Raw genomic sequence first — 22,094 nt, 5'->3', positions numbered from 1 at the left:
TAATTTATAATGTTTTATATTGTCAATATTAGGGCTTTTTGTTTATTGACAATTATATGAATATATAAATGTAATTATACCTTTCAAACTATTTCTATTTTTGATACACTTTGGATGATTGTAAATTTAATATTTGGTTTACTTTGGATTGGTTAAAATGGCATGATTATGAAGCCAAATAACTGGCTTGTTTTGAAAATTGACTAAATTATTTATTTTACTTGTTGGGAGTATAAGAATGTACAAATTTGATTTAGTTTACTTGTTGGGAATATAAGGATGGACAAATGTGATTTAGCCTAATGGCATGTGGGAGGTAAAAATTTAACTGAAATGTTGTATTGTGCGAGTTGAAGCTAATTATAAAATATTTTTATATTGAAATTATTGATCTAAAATGTGTTGGGTGGCTGTAACTCAACTATGGTTGAGTTAAATTATTTAAAAAAAAATTTGGTGTGTTACATATATTATTAGAGAATGAGATAAGACGGGTGGAAGTAAGGGTGTTTACAGGACTAGATAGGATTGGGACATCAAAAAATGATCAAGACTTAATTTTTATCCTGTGTTTAGTCTCATTCCAAAAGTCATTCCATTTCACTAAGAATCAAGATGGGATTCAGATGAGATCGAGACATCCTATCATCTCGATAAAGCAAAAAAATGTTAAAGAAAGACTTATATAATAACATTTATTAAAATTTTAAATTACATAACTTCTTAAGTTTAAAACTAAAACGATACAACTACATCAATCACAACTACAAGTGTATAATTTAAAGTTAAGTATAAATAAGGTATAATGCATGATGATACTTCCTCCGTTAAAAATATAAAATATTTTTAACTAAATTTTATCTTTCAATAAAGTAGTTACTTACTTTCAAACTAATCTCATCTTTTCATATTCACTCCTATTAACCACTTTATAATAAATAAAAAGTCATTGTCAATAGGTGTACTTTTAAAAAAAAGACAATGATTATATTTCAAAAGACTAAAAATGCCTTACATTTTTGAACATTCAATTCCTTAAAAAATGCCTTACATTTTTGAAGGAAGGGCGTAAAAATTGTAAGTAATCTCTAGGTTATAAAAGCAACAATAACAGACAAGTCAGACACAATATTAATTCACTGTTTTTCTTCTTTAGTTGAGATATGTTAAGCTAGTGACTCTTCCAAAAATAAAGCAAAAATACAATATAAATAAAAATTATCAAATAAATAGATATAAAAATAAATTATATTAATATACTTAATATATTGTAAAGAAATATATTACCATGTATTACTTACTCTATATCATTAATCATTAATATAAAAAACTTTTAGGTTTAAATAAAAATTACACATATTGATATTATAATTAATATAAGCATAAATTATATTAATATAATTAATATATTTAATGTATATTTTTAAAATAAAAAATTATATATATAATATTTAGGAGGAGATGCCCTAAGAATAATCAGATGTCCCTTCTTATCTTGAATCTCTTTCCCATTTTATTTTATGAAGTTGTGTCTCGATTTTTAGATTAGGATATGATTTGTCTTAATATGATTATAATGAAATTGAGTTATATGAAATGAGTATTAGTTGAACAACTTAAACAAAAGGATGTGCTAGGAAGTGAGTAGAGAAGTTTTTATTATTATTTTTTTGGTTGTCCATCTGATTTACTGGAGCAAAGCTCCAACTATATCTAAATCCGACTCGAGTCGCACTTTGGTGAGTGAGTCTTTAACAAAAATTTTTAACAAAAATGTTCTACATATATAAGACATGAACTCGAGATTTTAGTTAAATGAAATCGAATTGTTTATTACCCAAGATCAACAAATAAGTTGACCCCCACATTGGTGTGTCTCCCCTTGAAGCACTTGCTGGCATGTCTATGTTTTACGCTTTTTTTTTTTCCCGAAAAATTTAAGCACCTTGGCTTGGGGAGCGCGCTCCGGCAGGACCCTCATTAATCTAATTCCAGCAAACACCTCCAATTCATTTGCGTTGATCGTGTTAGGGCCTTCGCGAATTTTCCTCCTTTGGCAACCCTCAGGAAGTTCCCAAAGCTGTCATCCCTCACCAGATCCAAACTGCCGTTCATGAAGTTCCTGCCGCTCCACTGCTCCGTCGAATCCGTCACGCCACACGCGCAGACACTGTTCAGATCCTTCACTTCGCCAACGCCGTGGCTGAACAGCTCCATTCCGCCCGGGACATAGCCGACCAGAAAGCAAAGTATCACAAACTACTTGAAGCTGCCGTTGACACCGTGGAGAAGGCTTGCGTTGATGTAATCCTTTTTTTACTTTTCGCACTTATTTATTTGTTTTCTTCATTAAGAGACACGGGGTTTCGCATAATAAGTTTTAGTTATTCTAATGGAGGGGGTTCTTGAAATGTAATTTGGTTTCCACTCTTTTGCCCTTTTTATGTTTTAAAAGCTTCGAAAGTGGTCTGAGATTCATGGGTTCTTTAGAAAAATGAACAAACTCTAGTTACAGTGGCTGATTTTGGAGTCAAGGCTCAATAGTTTAGGTAATATAGAATGTCAAATTCCTAATTAACTATTATTTTTATGAATTCTTGTGTTATATGTTCAAAGTCAGTATAACCATTTGATTTATATTGCTTTTAAAAACTCACTAATGTTCACAGAGTTGGGCGATATGAGCCATCAGACATTAATTTAATGCACTACAGCGAAGTTTCCTCCTCTTACAGCCACGTGACAACATATTCCATATTCATATTTAGCATTGAAATTTCATTATACCTTTTTTTGGGTTACCCCTCTAGAATATTGAATGAGTAACCTAAAATTTTTCCTCATTCATTCTCTTTCCTGTCTAGAGGATACTTCGCATTTTGTTTCCTTTGAGTATCGAATAGATATGTTTATTTTGCTTCAAATGATCAGAATTAATTTCATTTTCTGGGGATGAAATTTTCTTTATGCATCTGGTGTAGTTCAATGTGATTACGGAGTTAGGTAGGTGTTCCTTCTTTTCCACTAGTGGCTGGGGATGACCCTGCTTTCCTGTGTTCAAGATAGTTGATACTGTAGTAAATGCAGTGACTTCTAAAACAAGCCCCACTAATAAACCATGACACAACCGATATGCTTAAAGAAATTGATAGGGGAGGAAGAATTCTTTTGAATTCAGATCAAAGCCAGCCCATATTCGGTGGGCACATCTAAGCAGTTGAACTGAGTATTCTAAGCTCATGCATACCACTTCAGGATTTGATTTCATGATTAATATTTCTATGCTACGTAGGATGGTCATTCACAATGCTATTATGTACTTATTTGATGCACAATGGTTTGTGTTTTCTGCGATTAGCTTACCAATTACACTTTTAATTCTATTAGGCCTTGAGATCTTTATCTATTTACTAGTTTGCATTGGGAACATGTGATTATTTTCTCTCTTTTTATCATGTACTTTTTAACTTAATAAATCCTATGGATAAATACAGGTGCTTGATCCAATTGATGGCACATTGGATTTTTTAAAATCTAGCAAAGCCTTATACGTGGTACTCTCAATGAAGGTTGATTCAGTTTCTAGAAATATCATTTGAAATTATTTTCATTATATAACTTAGACAAGTGCCTAGCTAGAGGTTCGTTCAGGAGAGCTTCTGGTGGTACAATATTTCTTTGTCGGTGACAATCGCTATGCTCAGAAATAGCCAATAAGTGAACATAGCTTTAATATCTAACAATAAGGAATGGTTGCTTTCTGTTAATAGAATAATCTCTGCAGTTCATCATTTATTATTAGCTTATTAAACTGCATCAGTACTCTTTAATATCTAGCTGGATTTTATGTAGATGATAACAGTAATATGATAAAGAAGCCTTAGGTTGGTAATTTTTTTTTCAACTACTTTGATATTCAACTCTACTTCTTTGTTGTCTTCTTTCAACATCCTTCTTCTTCTTCTTATTATTATTATTATATTTTTTGCCCAAAACTTTCTTCTTTAACATATTCATTGTCTTTAGGAAGGTGAATTGTAAAGAATGATAGATATCGTTAGCTATATGCTTTTGAGCTTAGGATGCTTTAACTAATTTTACCAATTTTTAATATGAAGATTGCTTTACTTCTAGACCTGGTTTAAAAACAAAAGCTAATACTGTGATTCATTAGTATGTAAGCCTCGTTTGCTTCAGTAAATAGCCAGAGGAGCAATAAATCTAATACTTGTGTATTTATTGATGGACCTTTCTCTCCAGGATTGATGTCAGTTGTGGAATCTTTTTAATCATCGTTATTTGTTTGCACTGTACATCAATGTAGGCTTTGTTAAGAAATTGACTTTAAGGATTCAAAGATGATCAATTAAACTTTCAATTCATTATAATTAAAGGATTTGTATGTATCTTTTGATGGCGTAATTGACAAAGGTATTATTTATTCACCCCCTTTTAGTGTAAACTTGTCAAAATTATTTTAGAATATTTAAATTTAATGCCATACTTTATATACTGATGATACTTTATTCTTGTTGTTCATTTACGCTTGTTCTCCTTTGATGCTTTGTTAAGAGAGAAGAAGAATACAGGGGAGAAGAGGCTGATTCATTTCACAAAATTGGCTAGGAAGGCAAAGTACGGCATATATCCTAAACCTAGACACGTGCCTCAATAGGTAGGGTCCTAGACTGTAAATAGCTACCCCTAGTAATCAACAATAACATAAAAGACAGCAATAACATAAAAGAACAGTAAAGACAATAAAGCCCTCATCATAAATTAATGTGTAACATGCTTGGTCTAAGAACTCTGCATCAACGGTATGTACTTTGTCTTGCAAGGCAAACGATATCTCAGGCTGATTGAAAACATCCTTTTGTTGCTTGTTCTCATATTGTTGTTACTTTGTTTATTTGATTCAAGTACCTTTAACTTACCAAGAAGCAAACTCAAGAACATATAATTCCATGTGGTTTTTTAGTCACCTAGGTGGTTGGGCTTGAAATAATTTACATATTTTTTTCACACTATTTCTCATTTGGATATAAAATTGAGATGGGTGAATCAGCGTGAACTTTTCCTAGTTGAACGAGGCACCTAATTGTGAAGTTGTTCTATTTTCTCAAGCACGGCAATTCTGCATTTACATGTTACTGGGAACAATGAACCAACTAGGAGATAGTGTGTGAAGATTGGGTTTGTGTATCAAAATGATGAACCAGCATGGGAAGCTAGGTTCCTTGATTGACCCTGAAGACTTCTCCTATGGGCAAGTCTCTCAGCGGCCTAATTTTATGGTACTCATTATTGCCAAATTGATTTTCTCTCTATATTAGAAGCTCATTTGTTGATTATTATACTTTGTACATTACCATTATGGAGTATATATTTATGCTTCTTAGTGTTTAAGTTTTGCCTTAATTAGTTTTTTGAGTAATGATTTATTATGAAATTTATTAGCATTTAGTAAAGATAGAGGTATGAATATGATTAAGCAAGACGAATATTTTCTTTTTCAAAAGGAAAAAAAAAAAAAACCTGTGGGAGTGCTTCTTCATAGATGGGCTCTTGTAGCCCTACTTATGGGAGCACTTTTGCCTAAAAGCGCTCTTGTAGCCATGCCTATGTATGGGAGCACTTCAGAAGTGCTTTTGTACATATGAGAGTGCCTAATAGGTCAAAGAGAAGTGCTTTCGCAAGCATTTTTTGGTAAGTGTTATAGAGGAGAGTCAAGGATTTTGCACCATGGGAGAGAGGCGAGTTGGTTCCATCTGTTTATGCAAAATGATCGGAGCACAGCTCAATAATAGTATAACCCTTGTAGCTGAAGCAATGCCTATATCTAGTGCTCGACCAAAATTCTATGTATGAAAAAATGCTATAGTTTGGGATAGTTGAGCATATTTAGGAGTTTGATTACATCCATTTTTTATTGTAAGTGGATTGATAATAATAATGGCCTTCAAATTGATGAGTTAGGTTTCATACAAGTGGATAGTGGATCTTAATGGAGAAGTTTATAAACACAAGTTTTTAACTTTGTCTTCGCAATTTAAACAAGTATTCTATGTGCTTGATCTTGTTAAATCAAAATGATCCATTATTTTATTGAGGAACAAAATAAATGAAAATGGGTGATGATTGGAAGTATTAAGATACTACAGTTGTTAATAGGCCATTTATGGAGACATTATTTGAAAGTGATTTCACTGAAGATGATGCCCTTATATGAGAAATGATCACAACGGATGTATTTAGATTTCAAAAATGGGTAAATAAATTTGAGCTAAGAAGGAGAAAAAGATCAGGAATAGAAAAGGAAAAGAAAAAAAAATCAACTTAAATGTGTGTTACTTGTTATGTGTGATTTAATTTTCTAAATCATTATTGTGTGGTTGAATTTTTTTTTTAAATTATTACTTGTCTGATTTGATTTGGTTCTCTTGCGAGTTATATGTGTTTTTTGTTTTATAGGTAAATGGTTTTCTCAAAAGAATAGTGGACCTAGAAGTATTGATCCAAGCAATGTTCTCAGTGTCATGATGAATGACCAGCAACTTTAGCAAGAAGCAAAACAAATAAGGAGAGGATTGACATTAATGACAGAGGTGAATAGAGAAGAGCTAATGGGCAAAAATATGAGATTGAATGGAATTCCAAAGGTCAACCAATCAAGGCCAATAGAAATAAACTGATCAGTTATATAGGGTTGTGGCTAAGGCGAATGTACCCATTACAATTAGGAATTGGCTTGGTGTTGATCAAACAATGAAAAATAATATTTGGGAACAAGTAGAGGTAAAATGCTTTTCCAATAATCCAATTAATTAATTGTAATTACTTGATCGAGAATTTGATTAATTGCTGTGTTTTGCAGTCAACATTTGAAATTGATGCCAGTAGGAAGAAGTATGTCCTCCAACAAGCTGAGAAGGCATTGCGGGCTTTTGGTACTTTGTTGGAATGAAGTATATTAAAAATCTGGTGGAACCATCAGTCCTGAGGTTCCAAAATTATTAAGACCATTGATTGCACAACAACAATGAGACGAATTTGTTGCTCAATGTTCCAAGAGCAATTCCAAGTGAGAACTATTTTTTTATTATTATCAACTAATGGTGTATATGTATAGGTTTATTGATATGAGTCTGCGTTTTTGCACAGGAATTGAGTAACCAAAATAAGCAGTTGCATGAGAAAAACCTAGACTCTTATAAGAAAGGGCACCTAGGGTATGCAGGCATTGAGCAGCAATTGGTATGTAAATATTTAGATTATTCAACTTTATGTTTATTTCATGGATATGTAAGATACTAATTTATATTCAACTTTGATCAAATGCGCAGATAGAGCGAGAGGCTGCAGAACCAAGTTTAGCAAGCCAGACTAGCAAAGAAAAAAATGTAGATGATGAACATTTTCAAGAAGTTAATAACAGATGTGTAAGTACTTAAGTTATTGTCATTTTTTCTATAATCAATCAATTTATTTAACTCTTTTGCTATATGTTGCACAGGCTGTTATTTCTTCTGAAGTCAAAAAAGGCGACTTGCCAAAGGATAAAGATATCTTGGGCAAAGCATTGGGTAATCCTGACCATCTTGGTTGGGTAAGGGGTAACAACTTTACAAAAAAGCAAATATTAAAACAACACAGAGAAGTCAAAGTCCCAAGATAAGGCTCTTGCAACTGAGGTTGCCGAGCTGAGAGCAGAGTTAGCTAGGCAACAGGTAATGATTGAGGCCTTGTTAAAGGCCCAGGAGATGCAGCAAGAGACAATGCACATTAGCGCTAATAAGGAAGACAGTTACACTGTAGATCGGCCTGCTAAAGAGCATCTTGAAGTAAAATATTGCTTATTGATTAACTTAGTTTACGTTGTTTTCCTTTTCCCTGGCATTAATTCAGTTTACAATTTGTAGGATGGGATCAAATATGAGTTGTTGGCAAATAGCCCAAATCGCCACACAGTTGCAATTGGTCGAGTTTACTCGGGAGACATTGCACCTAATAAGCCACTCCCTGCGGACCATGTATGGGTTTATATTGAGAAGGCTATTGATGCCAGCTATAAATTGCCTGTTCCCATCAAGAACAAGGAAACTGTAGGAGAGGTAATAGGCAGCCTTGTTGCATGGCCAACTATTCTCATTAAGATTGCAACTCCCAAACATAAATGCTGACACTCATGTTTATGTATTAAATATGTAATCCCTTTTCTTTAATTGATTTTGGTGCACAGTCCAAAGGGAAGAGCCTATCCAAACAGTTTGGGCACTCATCAAAAATTGTTGCCTCTACGGTGATGCCAACGCATAAGCCTCAATTGTCAAACAAATATCAAACTGCACTTGACGTTTATGCAAAGATGTATAGGTCTAATCCTCCAGTTATGAATATCCAATTTGATCAAGGAATATACGGCACTGAACGAGTGGATATGCTTTCACTTGAGTTGGTAGATGAAGTCTTGAATCACGAAATGACTAGCATCCCTGTTCTTAGTTGTTATATAAGGTAAAACTTCTATCACATATGAATAGTTAGTATTTTAAGTACATATTAAATTATTTGATATATTAATGTTAGGTACTTGTATGATAAATTCATAATTCCTCGTGGCCTGCAAACGAAGTTCCTCTTTGTTAGTCCCCACGATGTAGGTGCTCATGCTAATATTAAGAAGGAAGATTTTGAAAATCAAGTCAAGTATTTATCTGATAATTTTCTGTCAAGGGCTGATAAGGAGACGTTATTTTTGGTACCTTACTCTCAAGGGTGAGTTACTTGCATGTTATTGTAATGGGTTTTTTAATACTTAATTTAGTTATTTAGTTGTGATTTTGTAACACTTGTTAATTCTCTTAGGGACCATTGGATATTAATTGTCATTGAACCAGCTGCTGCAAACTCCAAGGGTATATTATCTCGATTCTCTTGGTGGGAAACCAGAAACGCAAAGGATGTTATTGGAATTAATTAATAAGTAAGTGAATTAAATAATATATATATATATATATGTTGTTGAATTCCTCACTAAGTTTCTTGACTTTATTAGGTCAGTTGTGTTATATCGCACAGCCAACAATCTAACAATACCAGAGTTTAAATCCTACAACCTGACCTACACTTGGAAGACAATAAAGGTAATTAGTAGTTATTGAATTTAATTGTTTATAATTATTTAATTTATTAATATATATTTTTGGGTTTTTTTTAGTGCCCAAGACAAAAGCCAAATACGGTGTATTGTGGTTATTGCTTGATGAGGTTTATGAAGGAGATTGTTACCCATGGCCAGAGTACAATTCCTGGGACAGTATGTTAAGAAGATTTATGTTATAAATGCCAATGAATTTAATTTACTCTAACTAACTTAACTGTGGTATTTTATACATTACAGTATTATGAGGACTCATACACATGTGAATACGAGTAAGTACAAATATGAAGTAATGAAGAGTGGTGTTAATATATTCTCTAAATGTGGGTCTTGCAGAATGCCAGCAATCCATCTTGAGTAAATGGTGTCAAAATTGTGGATTAATTAATGTGTATATATTGTGTAAAACTCACAAGTGTAGATTATGAAGATTTTTTTATGTGCACTTATTACTCTAGATTTGTGTTGATTAGTTGATTACATTGACTTGATATATACTCTTTCTTTCCGTCTCTATTATAAGGGTGTTTATTAGGGGTGTTTACGGACGGAACGGGACCGGACACCCCTCCCGTGTCCTGTCCCGAGAAAAAGATCGGGACTGAAGTTTGGTCCCGTGTCCCGTCCTGTCCCGAAAGTCGTCCCGTCCCGTTAGAGTCGGGACGGGACCGGGACAAGATCGGGACGTCCCGCCGTCCCTATAAATGAAAAGTATCGAAAAAAGATCTGGATAATAACATTCATTAAAATTTTAAATCATATAATTTATTAAGTTTAAAATCAAAACAACACAAGCACATAAATAACAATAATTTAAAATCAATATTGAATCATATTAATCATAACTACACATTATAATAATAAACCAAATGATCTTTATACTATAAGATTAGTAACAATAGACAAGTCAAACATAACATCAAATCATTGTTCTCTACTTTAGTGAAGATGTACTAAGCTAATTACTCTCTAAAAATAAGCAAAAATACATTATAAATAAAAGTTATTAAATAGATATATATAAGAATAAATTATATTAATATAATTAATATATTATAAAGAAAGATATCGCCATGTTCTCCATGCCATTAAATTTATCATATAAAAAAACTTTAGTTTTAAATAAGAATTGAAGTATTAAAATTATATTGATATAAGTATAAATTATATTAATATAATTAATATATTAAAAAAAACTAATATATATAATATTCGGGACGGGACGACGGGACGTCCCGATGGTAATCCCGTCCCGTCCCGAACCTCTTTCCTGTCCCGTCCCGTAAAGTCCCGTCCCGATTATTTTCAGGCCGGGACAAAGACCCGTCCCGATATGATCGGGACGATACCGGGCCAATCGGGACGGGTCCGGACTGAACACCCCTAGTTTTATAGAAGTTTATTATCGAAATATGAGGGTTGTCATGATATTTTTGGATAATTGAATAATTTTATCCTTATATTAAAAAGAGTATATTTTAGTGTATTCTATTACCCACAACTATAATATTAATTGTGAAATTATTAGAGGCAAATCTAGAAAGTTGTGGTTTTATGTGTTTTTAATTAAACAATAATTTTTTATTCAGTTAAAAATATTTTATATATAGGGATGGAGAGAGAATGGATTAGTGAAATTTATTTATTTTTTATTTGAAAGAAATATTAATTTGGATTGAGTTATAGTTCTTTAGTTATGCTAATGAATTTCTGTTATATGCCAATTATATTGGGGATTTTGTATTTGGTTTATTGGTATTTGCGGATGTATATCGACTATTATTTTTGCTTTTCAATGATAGTTGATAACAGTTGTCATTTCTGAGGATCCAACAACCATCATTTTTGGTCATGCCAGAACCAAAATTGCCAAGTCGAGGATGTTTTATATGATGATTGATTTTTATTCCTGATATTTCTGTAGCAGTTGTTGTGATGTAAAAGGGAGGACTATTAATGATAGCTTAATATATGATTGGTTACAAAAATAATCTTCATTTTTGGTGAGTTTTGTTGTAGTAGCATCATTTTGGGGCAGATATTTTAAAAGTAAAAAAATAGAGAGAGAGAGAGAGTTGCATTGAGGACCTAATATAAACATTTTGATATTATTTACAATAATTTTTTTGTAAATTCCACCTGAGTAATTTATACATTTTTGAGTTACTAACTACACAAATAATGTATAAAATACAGACCTAGCGTTGTTAATACATAAACTTTGTTATGTTATTTATGAATATTTTAATGTAAATTCAACTTAAATAATTTGTACATTTCACACCACAGTAAGTATTTTTCAATATACCTAATGCCCTACATTCATTTAAAAAAAGCAATTTCATATATAAAAAAGCAACTTAAGATAGTACAAACACAATTCTAAGACAATTCTAATTGCATTTACATTATAATATTTCTATTAGTTAAGTCATCTTATCATTTTTGTTTTCCTTTGGAAGGTGATATAAGGCTTCCCCTCATCATCACTCATTTTGTTCCAAATTTCAGCTAATATATTATTTGAGTCCATCAATTTTGTATACAATCCTTTATTCTTATCTATATGCAATACTATGTGAAAGCGTTATAAGCTTTATAGCAGTAGATGCATGAGGACATGACAACATCTACCATGCTATTTCTTGTATAAATTTACAATGAACAAATTAATTCAGGAAAACATTTATATATAAAAACTCAACTTTTATTGTCACAGCTAAATATTTAATATAAACAGGTTAATATTCATACTTTCACAACACATAATTCGATATATTTGATAGTTATGAATTTTTCAATTCACATGTGAAATTTAATATGATAAGTAAACCATTATGATTTTACAATAAATAATCAACTCCAAAACATTCACTATCAACTTTAACAAGCAAATCAGATTATACCAACAATCAAGTTAGATTATATTATCAACCAAATTATAACAACAATTTTTATTTTAACACCATTGCAATGCATCTTTTGCAGCAAAAAATCCATCTTACATGCACCCTTATTATATTCAGAAAATGAGCATTCTATGTTGGAAAGAAACAAATGAAGAAAACATGAAATATCTAAAAAGACAAGCCTTAACAAATAATGGTAGATTTGCAGAATATATGAATATAGATTAAGAATGACACTCACTTTTACCAATATTCATGTTTCTTTCTCATCATCCATGGCGGCAGGCATGGAAAGACATACTGTGAGGTTAAGGCATAACATTAAGATAAGACTTAAACTTAACAGACGAGCTTTGGAGTTTTTCTGCAAGTCTACCATTATTTTTTGTGGGAGAGCAAGAATCCAAGCAACAATTAGAGAGGAAATATATGAAAAAAATATCAATTGGAAAGGAAAAAGACCCAACATTCTTTGGGCCCTTCTACCATCTCGTGAAATCACACAAAGTAATCCACCGCTGTCGTTGGCTGTGGCAACACTTTAGCGCCCATTGTTGTTGGAAGAGAAAGAGAAAGAAGAGTGAGGAAGGAGGAGAGAAGAAGAAGATGCAGAGTTGGTAGTAGCTGATTATGTGAGGGATAACTTGGTAATTTCAATGAAAAGTATAATTACAAATAAGGTCCTTGGGCATGTAGAAAAATTTTATAATCTATTAGGCCTTTCTATAAAAATCTTCATTTTGAATGTTATGAGTGTAATTCTTCTTCTCCTTCTTTTTTTCCTTTATTGCACTGGGTATCTTGAAATGTTTGGATATGTTGGGTTCATTACCCGCTCAGATCATTCCAGACTCGAACATAATAGTCCAAGTTAAGTTGTCTAAACTCCTAACCACTTGAACACCCGTTAGGTTTAGCAGTTAAGTTGATCCTGGTGGATCAAATCTGGGCCCAAATCCAAGCCCACATTATTAGATGGAGCCTTATTTAAATATTATTTTTTTTATTCTTAAGTGTAATATTCTTTCTTTTGTTTGAAAAGTGGAGGAAATAGTTTTTTTTCAAAGAAAAAGGATTTTCTCCTTTTCTTTCCTATTCTCTTTTCCCTCTCCTCTTATCTTTTGATTATTCAATCTTGAATTGAATGGTTTATATTTAATCTCTTATAAACTATTTCATTTCATTTTATTTTTATTGTATTTTTTGGTTATTCATATTAAATTTTACTAGTTTGATTTTATTATTTATATGTTTTAATAATTTAACATTTTAATATTAGGGATAAAATTTGAACCATTTAAATCTTAATCTAATGGCCTGTGAGGGAAAAGAATGAAAGAGAATGGGAAGGAAAAAGGAAAGAATCTTGTCCTCTTAAAAACTTGATTGAATTGGATTGAATTAGAAACTGGTCACTGGTCTGATTCGGTTGAGATCGAAAATCCAGAAGTAATTGAACGGATCAAGAAGTAGAAAATCGGTCAACAAACCACGAAAATCATGAAAAGCGAACGGTTGGCTGGTTGATCGGTTTGAGTGACCAAATCAGAAAAAAAAGAAGGAAAAACGATCGGAAGAACCAGAGAGGAGATGAAGACAAGTAAAAGGAAAAAGATTCACAAAACAATTTAAAAAAGAAGGCCTTTTTCAACAAATCACTACTTTAATGCGTTTTTTCCCTTAACAAAACTACCAAACCGCCGTAAAGGCTAAAGCTTTTAGATAGAATCATCGGCCATTTGTGGCATTCTCCAAACAGTCTCACGGCGGTGACGGGGGTAGGGGAAGGAAAGAAAAATACAACGGTAATGGAGGGTTTTTTGGTTTTTGCCTGCTGATTCGACTTTCTTCTCCCGACGTGACAGTATTTAGTTGAATGATTTTTCATTTTATTATTTTGTTATATTGTATTATTATTTATATTAATATGATTAAAGATGGGAAGGAACAAGCGGGGAGATGAAACCGGGAGAGAGTTTTGTTTTGGCTAAAATGGGAGATTAAAACATTTATTTATTTCTACATCGCAAAAGTTTGGATAAAAAATTTACCTTAATATAATTAAATGTTATTTTTTTTAAAAAAGCTACCTTATTAATTAATACTATTTATGCTTATAAAACATGGAGGGAATGAAATAAAATAAACAAAATTATCGCTTTTATGGTTATATAAAATTAAAAGAAAATTTATAAATAATGAGAAAAAAGTCATATACTTAACCTATTTACTTAAGTTGGCATGTGGATTTTTTAAAGATTATATATTCTATAATAAACTATTTTTATTAATATTATTAATACATGAAAATATATTTGTCTTGATTTTATTAGATAAAAATATATTAAGTATACAAGATTGAGTATATAAGTTGTACCCTTTGTAAATTTTCTTTATCTTTTGATAAACATTTTTATTTAAATTTAAATATTGGTTTTATGATTTTAAATGAATTTGTTTTGTGGTTTATATATAAATGTTGTTTAAAAATATTCAATAAATTATAATCAGTTCGACCACAGTTCAATCACAATCAAACTATTAACTTTTAAAGCAGTATCTCATCCAATTTAATGATTGATTTAATTTTTAAATCCTTAAATTTTTTTTATTACCATGCTCTTTTGAAAGAGCCTGTTTGGAAGTTAAGATGCACATATAGGGTGTAGAAAAAAGCAAATGAAACTCTTTGTGCCTTTTAGAGTTGAGGTGTAATGTTCCCTGACACTAACCATGCAATAACTCAAACTTAATGATAATTGCAATAATTGAAACTCATTTTAGTTAAATAAAGAAAGAACCTAAGAAACAAGATCAATTATGGCTAGTTGAACTCCCAAACCTCAATTAAAAGAATTTAGAATAAAATGGGGTCCTGAAAATAGATTAAGGCCCTTCAAACATATAAAATCAGGAAAAATACCAGCATGCTATAGATAAAAAAGGTAATTACCAAGATACTGCAAAACAAAAATATTTCCCTAAATGCTACAACTTGAAAACTGGTTTGATAGAAATTGAGTAAGGGTGAGATGATTTTTGTACACAAATTGGTTTGATTCAAGCTAAGTTCTTTGATAATTTAAAAGTTAGCTTTGATAAAACCGATTTTCATTACTAAAACCTAATAATAGTTATTGCTAAATGATTACTAAATTATTGCTTTTATGATTACTAAATGATTTTCTTCAAACATGGTTGATGAGGTAACTATCAATGAATGATAAGCTACTAAATAATGTTTTATTTTATATCATAATAATTTATTTATGATTAATAATTAATTTAAATTGAAGGGTAAGAAATAATAATTTAAAAAACATAAAATAATAAATGAATTAGTATTAATAAAATGTTACTAACTTTTAATAATATTAACAATAAAAGATTATTTTTTTGACACAAAAGAACAATTTATACGTGACAACTTCCTATGCTACATCTCAGTCTTCTTATAACATGTTGTGGTCATCCTTATCTTGCAGGCTCTTCATATTGAGATTTTGAAGATTCTCTAGTTGGTGCTATTGGTTGTGTATTCAAATAAAAAATAGGAGACTCTAGAGGGAGGGATCAAATGTTGTAGAGTTATGAATACTTAATTCAAAGGCCCTTTACATTTAAATGTGTAACCATTGTATTCAGTTGAAAACATTGTTGGATCATCAAATAAATTAAAGATGTGGAGCAAGGATGATGGGAGCATGCAATGAGTTTGAGCAAACAAGTCAGAAGAAGAAAGGGATCCCTTGTTCTTGTTCCACTTCATCTTCAATGATATTGGGTGGTTGTATAGACAAATAGCCTCCACCTCATCTACTTTGCCGGCCTTGAGAAATATGTGGCTGTGGTAAGTCTATTGTTGGTGGAGCAAGTTGAGGGATCATTGTGAAGCATTGTTCTTTTAATGCAAGTAATATGCTGTGTTGGTCCTAACAAATCCTTTCTTAATAATCTCTTATTGACATTTGCAAAGGATTTTGAAGACTTAATTTATACTAATCTTTTGCTATATTTGCCTACAAATCATAACAAGATATTAATTTATACAAATATGCATTTTAGAATCGCTCTAGAACCTGCATGCTCAATATTTAAGCAGATTTATGGCTATTGAATATCTATGAACTAGATTTGACATAATTTGATTAGAAAGAAGCTCTCATGTTTGCCCAACATCTTGCTTTAATTGAGATAAAGTAATATCAACGTTACTCTTATATCATTAAATTCAAATGTTAGACCATCAAGTCCATTGAAAATTCGTCCATATATATATATATGTTGACTCTTTTCTATTGTCCATTTTTCCCTATATTAAGCAAATTTATATAAAGGCATATAAAAATTATTATACAACCTTAACTAACAAAAAAATTAACCATTTTTTGTCAAAATCAAAATGTTAAATCTCATGATAATCATATAACATAACAATATCATCAAAAATAAAATATCACTTGGCTAGAACTATTGTGTGTGTGTCAAAAGTATGTGTGTCAAAAGTCCCACATTGCCTAAATGAATAACTCTCATAGTGTATAAATACTAAGGAATGAAGTGGGCTAGTGTAACATCCCGAAATTTTAAAACTCAAATTTATAAAAATAAAATAAAATATCTATAATTAAATTAAAATTTAAAATAATTTGATAGAGGTCCAGAGTTTGAATTTTACTAAGCAAAAGTTTGGTTTTATTTGATTTTTAACTATGGGAAAAATTACCAAAGTTGACCCGAGCTTTTGTGCAATAATAAAAAATGTTGGGCTCTTTCTTATAATTTTTTCCAAACTTTTTGACCAGCATTTTAAGAGGCAAACTGGACGCAGAAAATGCAGAAGGAAAGAAGAACAAAACGCAGAGAGAGAGAGAGAGAGAGAGAGAGAAGAGAGGAGAAAGGGAGGGAGTTAGGTTTGAATCTAGGAGTCTTTGCGACCGTTGCGAGCTCGGCTACACGATAGGTAAACTCCCTACTTCAATCCTCTTCCCTTTCTCTTGATTTTCTTCAATTTTTGGAAGAGGATATTTTTAGATTTTAATCCCAAAGGCTTTATTCTTGTAAGCTTTTATTTCTTTGGATCCTAGGGAGCATGTTTTGAGTTTCTATATAGTGATCTAATGTTTTGAGTGAATAATTGGATGAAAAGAGGTGTTTTGAGCACAAAATAAACCCTGAGAAATTGGGTTTTTGCTCTTCAATGGTTTAAGCCTATTGATTTAGTTATAATTTTACTATTTGAGCCCAATAAGATTTAAATTAAGGTTTGGTTTTCATCATAAGGGCTAATAGTGAAAGTTGGTGGCACTAAGTAAAGGTTTTTAATTGATTAAAAAATTATATAAATTGAAAATTAGCCTAATGATGGCTAATAAATGGTTTTGGTGGTTAAGTGATACTATGTGAATGGTTGGTTTAATATATGGACTATTGGGATGGATTATGGCTCATAGACCCAAGTTGTGTGGTATGAGTTATAGTCTTCATTAATGCTATTTGACATGATAAGTGATGTGGATCACTTATATGTTGTAGGAATTGTTGGTAGAATTTATTTAGAAATTAAGGAACAAGTCGAGCCCTATTTTGTACAAGGGGAATCCTTTTGGTACCAAAGGGTTGAGGTAACAGGGAAAATTTATATTTTTTATTACTCTGTTTTAGCTATTTTTGAATAAATATTACTAGCTATCATGCATTACATGTTTTAAAAGATTAAATGTGCTTTATAAGGGGTTATGGGGTATTACTTTGATTATAGTGCAATTATGCTTTTTTTAATTGTTTAATAACAATATTTTTATGGAAACGAGATTTATAAATCTTATACTACTTTAGAGTGTTGAATGGTCAATACTCAGGAAAGATAGACAAGAGTAAAAGGAATGATCTTGGTGGGAGTTCACCAATGAGAAGGTGTGAATTTTTGATATTTTATGACACACTGTCAGTACTCAGTGTTGTCTTACGTATTGTGGGCTTAGTGTACTAAAGTGGTTAGTATATTGAGTGTTCGACACCTCTCAGTGGGGGAGGGAATCCGACATATGAAGTGTGAGGTTGAGTGCCTAGGCCAAGGTAGCACTCACATGGAGAGTAAGTCGAGCTGGCTCTGGGAGGGAGTTAGCTTTGACTGCTCAGGATTCACATCGAAGGGGCATAGGCGGTTCAGTGGATTAGATCATGCCTTAGACTATGTCTTGTGCCTATGGAGGTACAAGTAGGTATAAGGTTTACCTGTGAGTTAAAGAATGCCAGGGGGCATTCTGTTGGTCATGAAAGGCCATACCGGCCTAGGTCATGCATTCATACATTTTAAATGGCTAAATTATATACTATGTTGAATTTATTATTCATTTATTTGATTATGGCTTACTTTGTAATAATCAATGTAGATTTCTCTGTTACTGAGACTGTGGTTGTCTCACCCCTTTCTTTTCAATATTCTAGGTCCAGGCGAAGGATCCAGTGGTGGACGGAAAAAGGAGCAAAGCTAGGGGTTTGCTTGTGATTTGTAAAGAATTGCAACCCCTTTCTTTTGAGCAAATATATTGTAATGTATTTAGGATTAGGGTGCCAGTAGGATATGATTATGTATGTGTGTGTGAATATGTGTGGATTGTGTGCTTGTGTATGAATTTTTGTCTGTTTGCAGACTTGTGACTAGGAAACTTGGTTATGGTGTGTAGTTTTGATGGATTTACTTAGTAGATCAAGTTTCTATTACAAGCAGATATTTATTTTGATATATATGTGATTTTATAAGCAAATGCAAAGTAGTTGCATTGCAAATGATGTGCTATGGGCAAACATACACCTTGGATAGAGAGAGTGGGTGCGTGGGCCCCACAAGGAGCTCTGAGCCAAGTGAAAATGTTTAGCATATGTATTTATATAAATATATGGTATTTAGATTGATTTGTGACCATTCTTGTATGATTTGTGCATTTTGGGGGTTTAGGGTCCATTTTGGGAAATGGCACCCGGGTGGTCAAATTTTGATATATAGGGGTTTTCCATCATTTGAATATTCTATCAGGTGTTTTTAGTCTTATATGACATGTCTAAAGTGTTCCCACAGGTTTGTGACCATTAGGATGAGATTTGGATAATTTTGAAAATGGTTTTTACCAAAAAGCTGCACTTTTGCATTCGGGTGTCCAAATCTTAATCTGACTGTTAGATTTCTCTAAAATTTGGGTCACAAGTAAAACCTTTTATAAGCTTCGTGTGGGCTTTGGAATCACATCGATCGGATTTCGGACGGAGAAACGACGCACTCTGGAATTTGGTCTGGAGGTGCTGTCATGACAGCTACAGTATTGATGTTGTAACCTGCACAAAATTCAATCCGTCTGTTGGATCTTTTAAAAATTTAGTATGCTAATAGTATTCTTTAAAAGTGACATGTGAGCTTTGGAATCACTCTGATCGGAGGTCAGATGATGAAATGGTGCACTCTGAAAGTTGGTCCGGAAGTGCTGTCATGACAGCTAAAAAGCTATCATGACAGCAAAAATAACCAATTTTTTAACATATTTAATTTTCAATCCGACCGTTGGATCTTTTTGAAATTTGGTATACTTATAGTACCCTTTGAATATGACGTGTGAGCTTTAAAATCACTTCAATCAGAGGTCGAATGACAAAACGGTGCCTCCCAGAAGTTGGCCCAGGAGGGCTATCATGACAGCAATTTAATGCTGTCATGACAGCATCTTTTTATTTCACTTTCGTCTAGTTTGCTTCCGCGTGCTATAGGTAGAACCTATAAAATTTTTTAAAGGCTTTAAATGTTTAATTTGCAATTGCGTATTTGTTTAGTGATTTAAATGGTTTGTTTCCTAAGTTGGTTTTAGGATTAATTCCTTAACCACACTTAGTTTATTTGAATTGTGTGATTTTTGGATAACACTCGGGGCAAGTGTTACAGCTAGTCAAATGGACTTGGAGGAAAATTGGGCTTGCACACATGAAAGAAGCTAACTTAGGGCAACCACAGTTGAAATTAGTTGATTCACCCCCTTGCGCACGAGTTCAAGAGGCACTAGATTCTTTTTACTAAATTATTTTTACAAAATAAATAAATAAATAATTATTTTTGAGCTTACTTGAAAAGTCTCAAATTTTCACTGTTTAAATTTAAATTTGAAGCCTTGGCAGTTTCTGGGCATTAAACCACTTCTCAACCAATTTTGTTAGTTAATTTCTTAAACACCCTTATCTGCCAACGGCTCGAGATTAATGGTGTTTTATGTGTGTGTAACTGAAGCCTTAATCCAATGATTATGAGCCAACGTTCATGTCTCTATCTTTAACCTATATATAGCTATGGGTGCGAATAGATCAACTCGCTAGCCTCTTGAGCTTTTGGGGCATTTCTCTCCTCTCTCTAGCTTTTGCTGTGTTGTTAGTCTGTGTTCATTTTTATTTCTATTGTTCTGGTTCCTTGCTCATGTGGGAAGTGCTTGTTTAATCCTGGAGAACTGCCGGTTTGCCGTGTTTGTGTGTCAGACTAGTTCCTAAGGGCAGTGTCTCGAGCACGACTCAAGTAGCTCATGATTTACCTCTGTATTTCCAACAATCTTAAGTACTATTTAAACTGAATAGCATCCAACACTATTGAGAATGTCATCCCTAAGGATGTACCTAGTGGTTTGGCTAGAAATTAGTACGTCCCTATTGCTGTTGCTCTCCCCCTGCTGAAGCCATTCCCAAACATATCAAAGATAGAGGTCTTTAATGGCAGGAACTTCAAACGCTGGCAGGAACGAGTCTTTACCATTCTTGACATGCATGGTGTAGCTGTTGCTCTTGCTCAATCCAAGCCTCTTGCTAATACTAACCAAACCCAGAGAGTTGCATAGACTCATGCAAATAAGGTATGCCGCCACACCATCATTAGTACTTTATCTAATGATTTGTTTGATGTCTATTGTGTCTACAAGGAAGCTTGTAAGATATAGGAGTCCTTGGTGACAAAGTACATTGCTGAGGATGCTGGCAAACAAAAGTTCATTATAGGAAACTACTACAAATGGGAGATGACCGAGAACAAGGATGTGAATGAGTAAATCAATAAATATTATAAACTATTAGAGGAGCTTCGTGCTAAAAACATCAACCTTCCAGACAAGTTCATTGCTAGAATCTTGATTGAGAAGCTGCCAGAATTGTGTAATGATTACAAACAGTAGCTGAAACACAAATAGAAGCAGTTATCCTTAACTGACTTGATCACTCACATCATCATCGAAGACACCAACTGTAAGGCAGTACGTGCAGTTCGAACTAGAGAGATGACATCCAAAGCCAATCTAGTAGAGACAAAGCCTCACAATAAGAGGTATGACCCTAAAACCAAAGACAAAAAGAATAGGAAATTTGATTACAAACCTAATGCTTCTAACCCTTCTTTTAAGAAAAAAGGAGACTATTTTGTTTGTGGTAAACCAGGACACTATGCAGCACAATGTAGGAAGAGAGTAAATCATGATATGCCTCGGAAGCTAAATGTAAATTTGGTTCAACAAGATGATAATAGTGATGATGACATCATTGCTGTAGTGGTGTCACAATCTCTCTTGATTTTTGATGTGAAGAAATGGGTTGTAGACTCTAGGGCTACCAGGCACATATGTGCTAACCGAGAGATGTTCACTTCCTATGATTCTGTAAAAGAAGGGAAAGACCATATTTACCTTGTTAATTCCCGAACTATCAAAGTTCAAGGAAAAGGAAAAGTGGTCTTAAAGCTCACATCAGGAAAGACTCTGGCTCTAAATGATGTTCTGCATGTGCCTGAAGTTAGAGTAAACTTAGTTTCGATTGCTTTATTAGGGAAAGCTAGGGTGAAAGTGTCATTTGAATCTAACAAGACTGTAATAACAAAGGATAATGTATTTGTGGGGAAAGGTTATTGTAATTAGGGATTGTTTGTTTTGAATATTGATGAACTGAATAAGACTGCATCTTCTGAGTATATGCCTATCTATATGATTGATTCCTTTGATTTGTGACAT

General features: G+C 32.6%; 1 protein-coding gene across 1 annotated transcript; it reads left to right on the top strand.

Annotated features, from left to right (window-relative positions):
• The first annotated feature begins 4,569 nt into the window (after positions 1-4,569).
• Positions 4,570-9,451, top strand: LOC129310289 (uncharacterized). Its single transcript, XM_054952101.1, has 13 exons — positions 4,570-4,675; positions 6,475-6,798; positions 6,878-7,084; positions 7,165-7,257; positions 7,347-7,442; positions 7,517-7,844; positions 7,923-8,114; positions 8,243-8,517; positions 8,590-8,778; positions 8,869-8,986; positions 9,059-9,146; positions 9,221-9,319; positions 9,404-9,451. Exons 6-10 carry the CDS (start codon positions 7,734-7,736, stop codon positions 8,981-8,983), a joined length of 882 nt encoding a protein of 293 aa, XP_054808076.1. The 5' UTR covers positions 4,570-4,675; positions 6,475-6,798; positions 6,878-7,084; positions 7,165-7,257; positions 7,347-7,442; positions 7,517-7,733; the 3' UTR covers positions 8,984-8,986; positions 9,059-9,146; positions 9,221-9,319; positions 9,404-9,451.
• Positions 9,452-22,094: the final 12,643 nt, after the last annotated feature.

This window comes from Prosopis cineraria, unplaced genomic scaffold (assembly GCF_029017545.1).
Source record: "Prosopis cineraria cultivar Desert tree isolate PC_DT_omini unplaced genomic scaffold, ASM2901754v1 PC5, whole genome shotgun sequence".
NCBI classification, from domain to species: domain Eukaryota; kingdom Viridiplantae; phylum Streptophyta; class Magnoliopsida; order Fabales; family Fabaceae; genus Prosopis; species Prosopis cineraria.
Note: the sequence above shows the minus strand (reverse complement) of the source record. Positions and strands in the feature narration are given on the sequence as shown.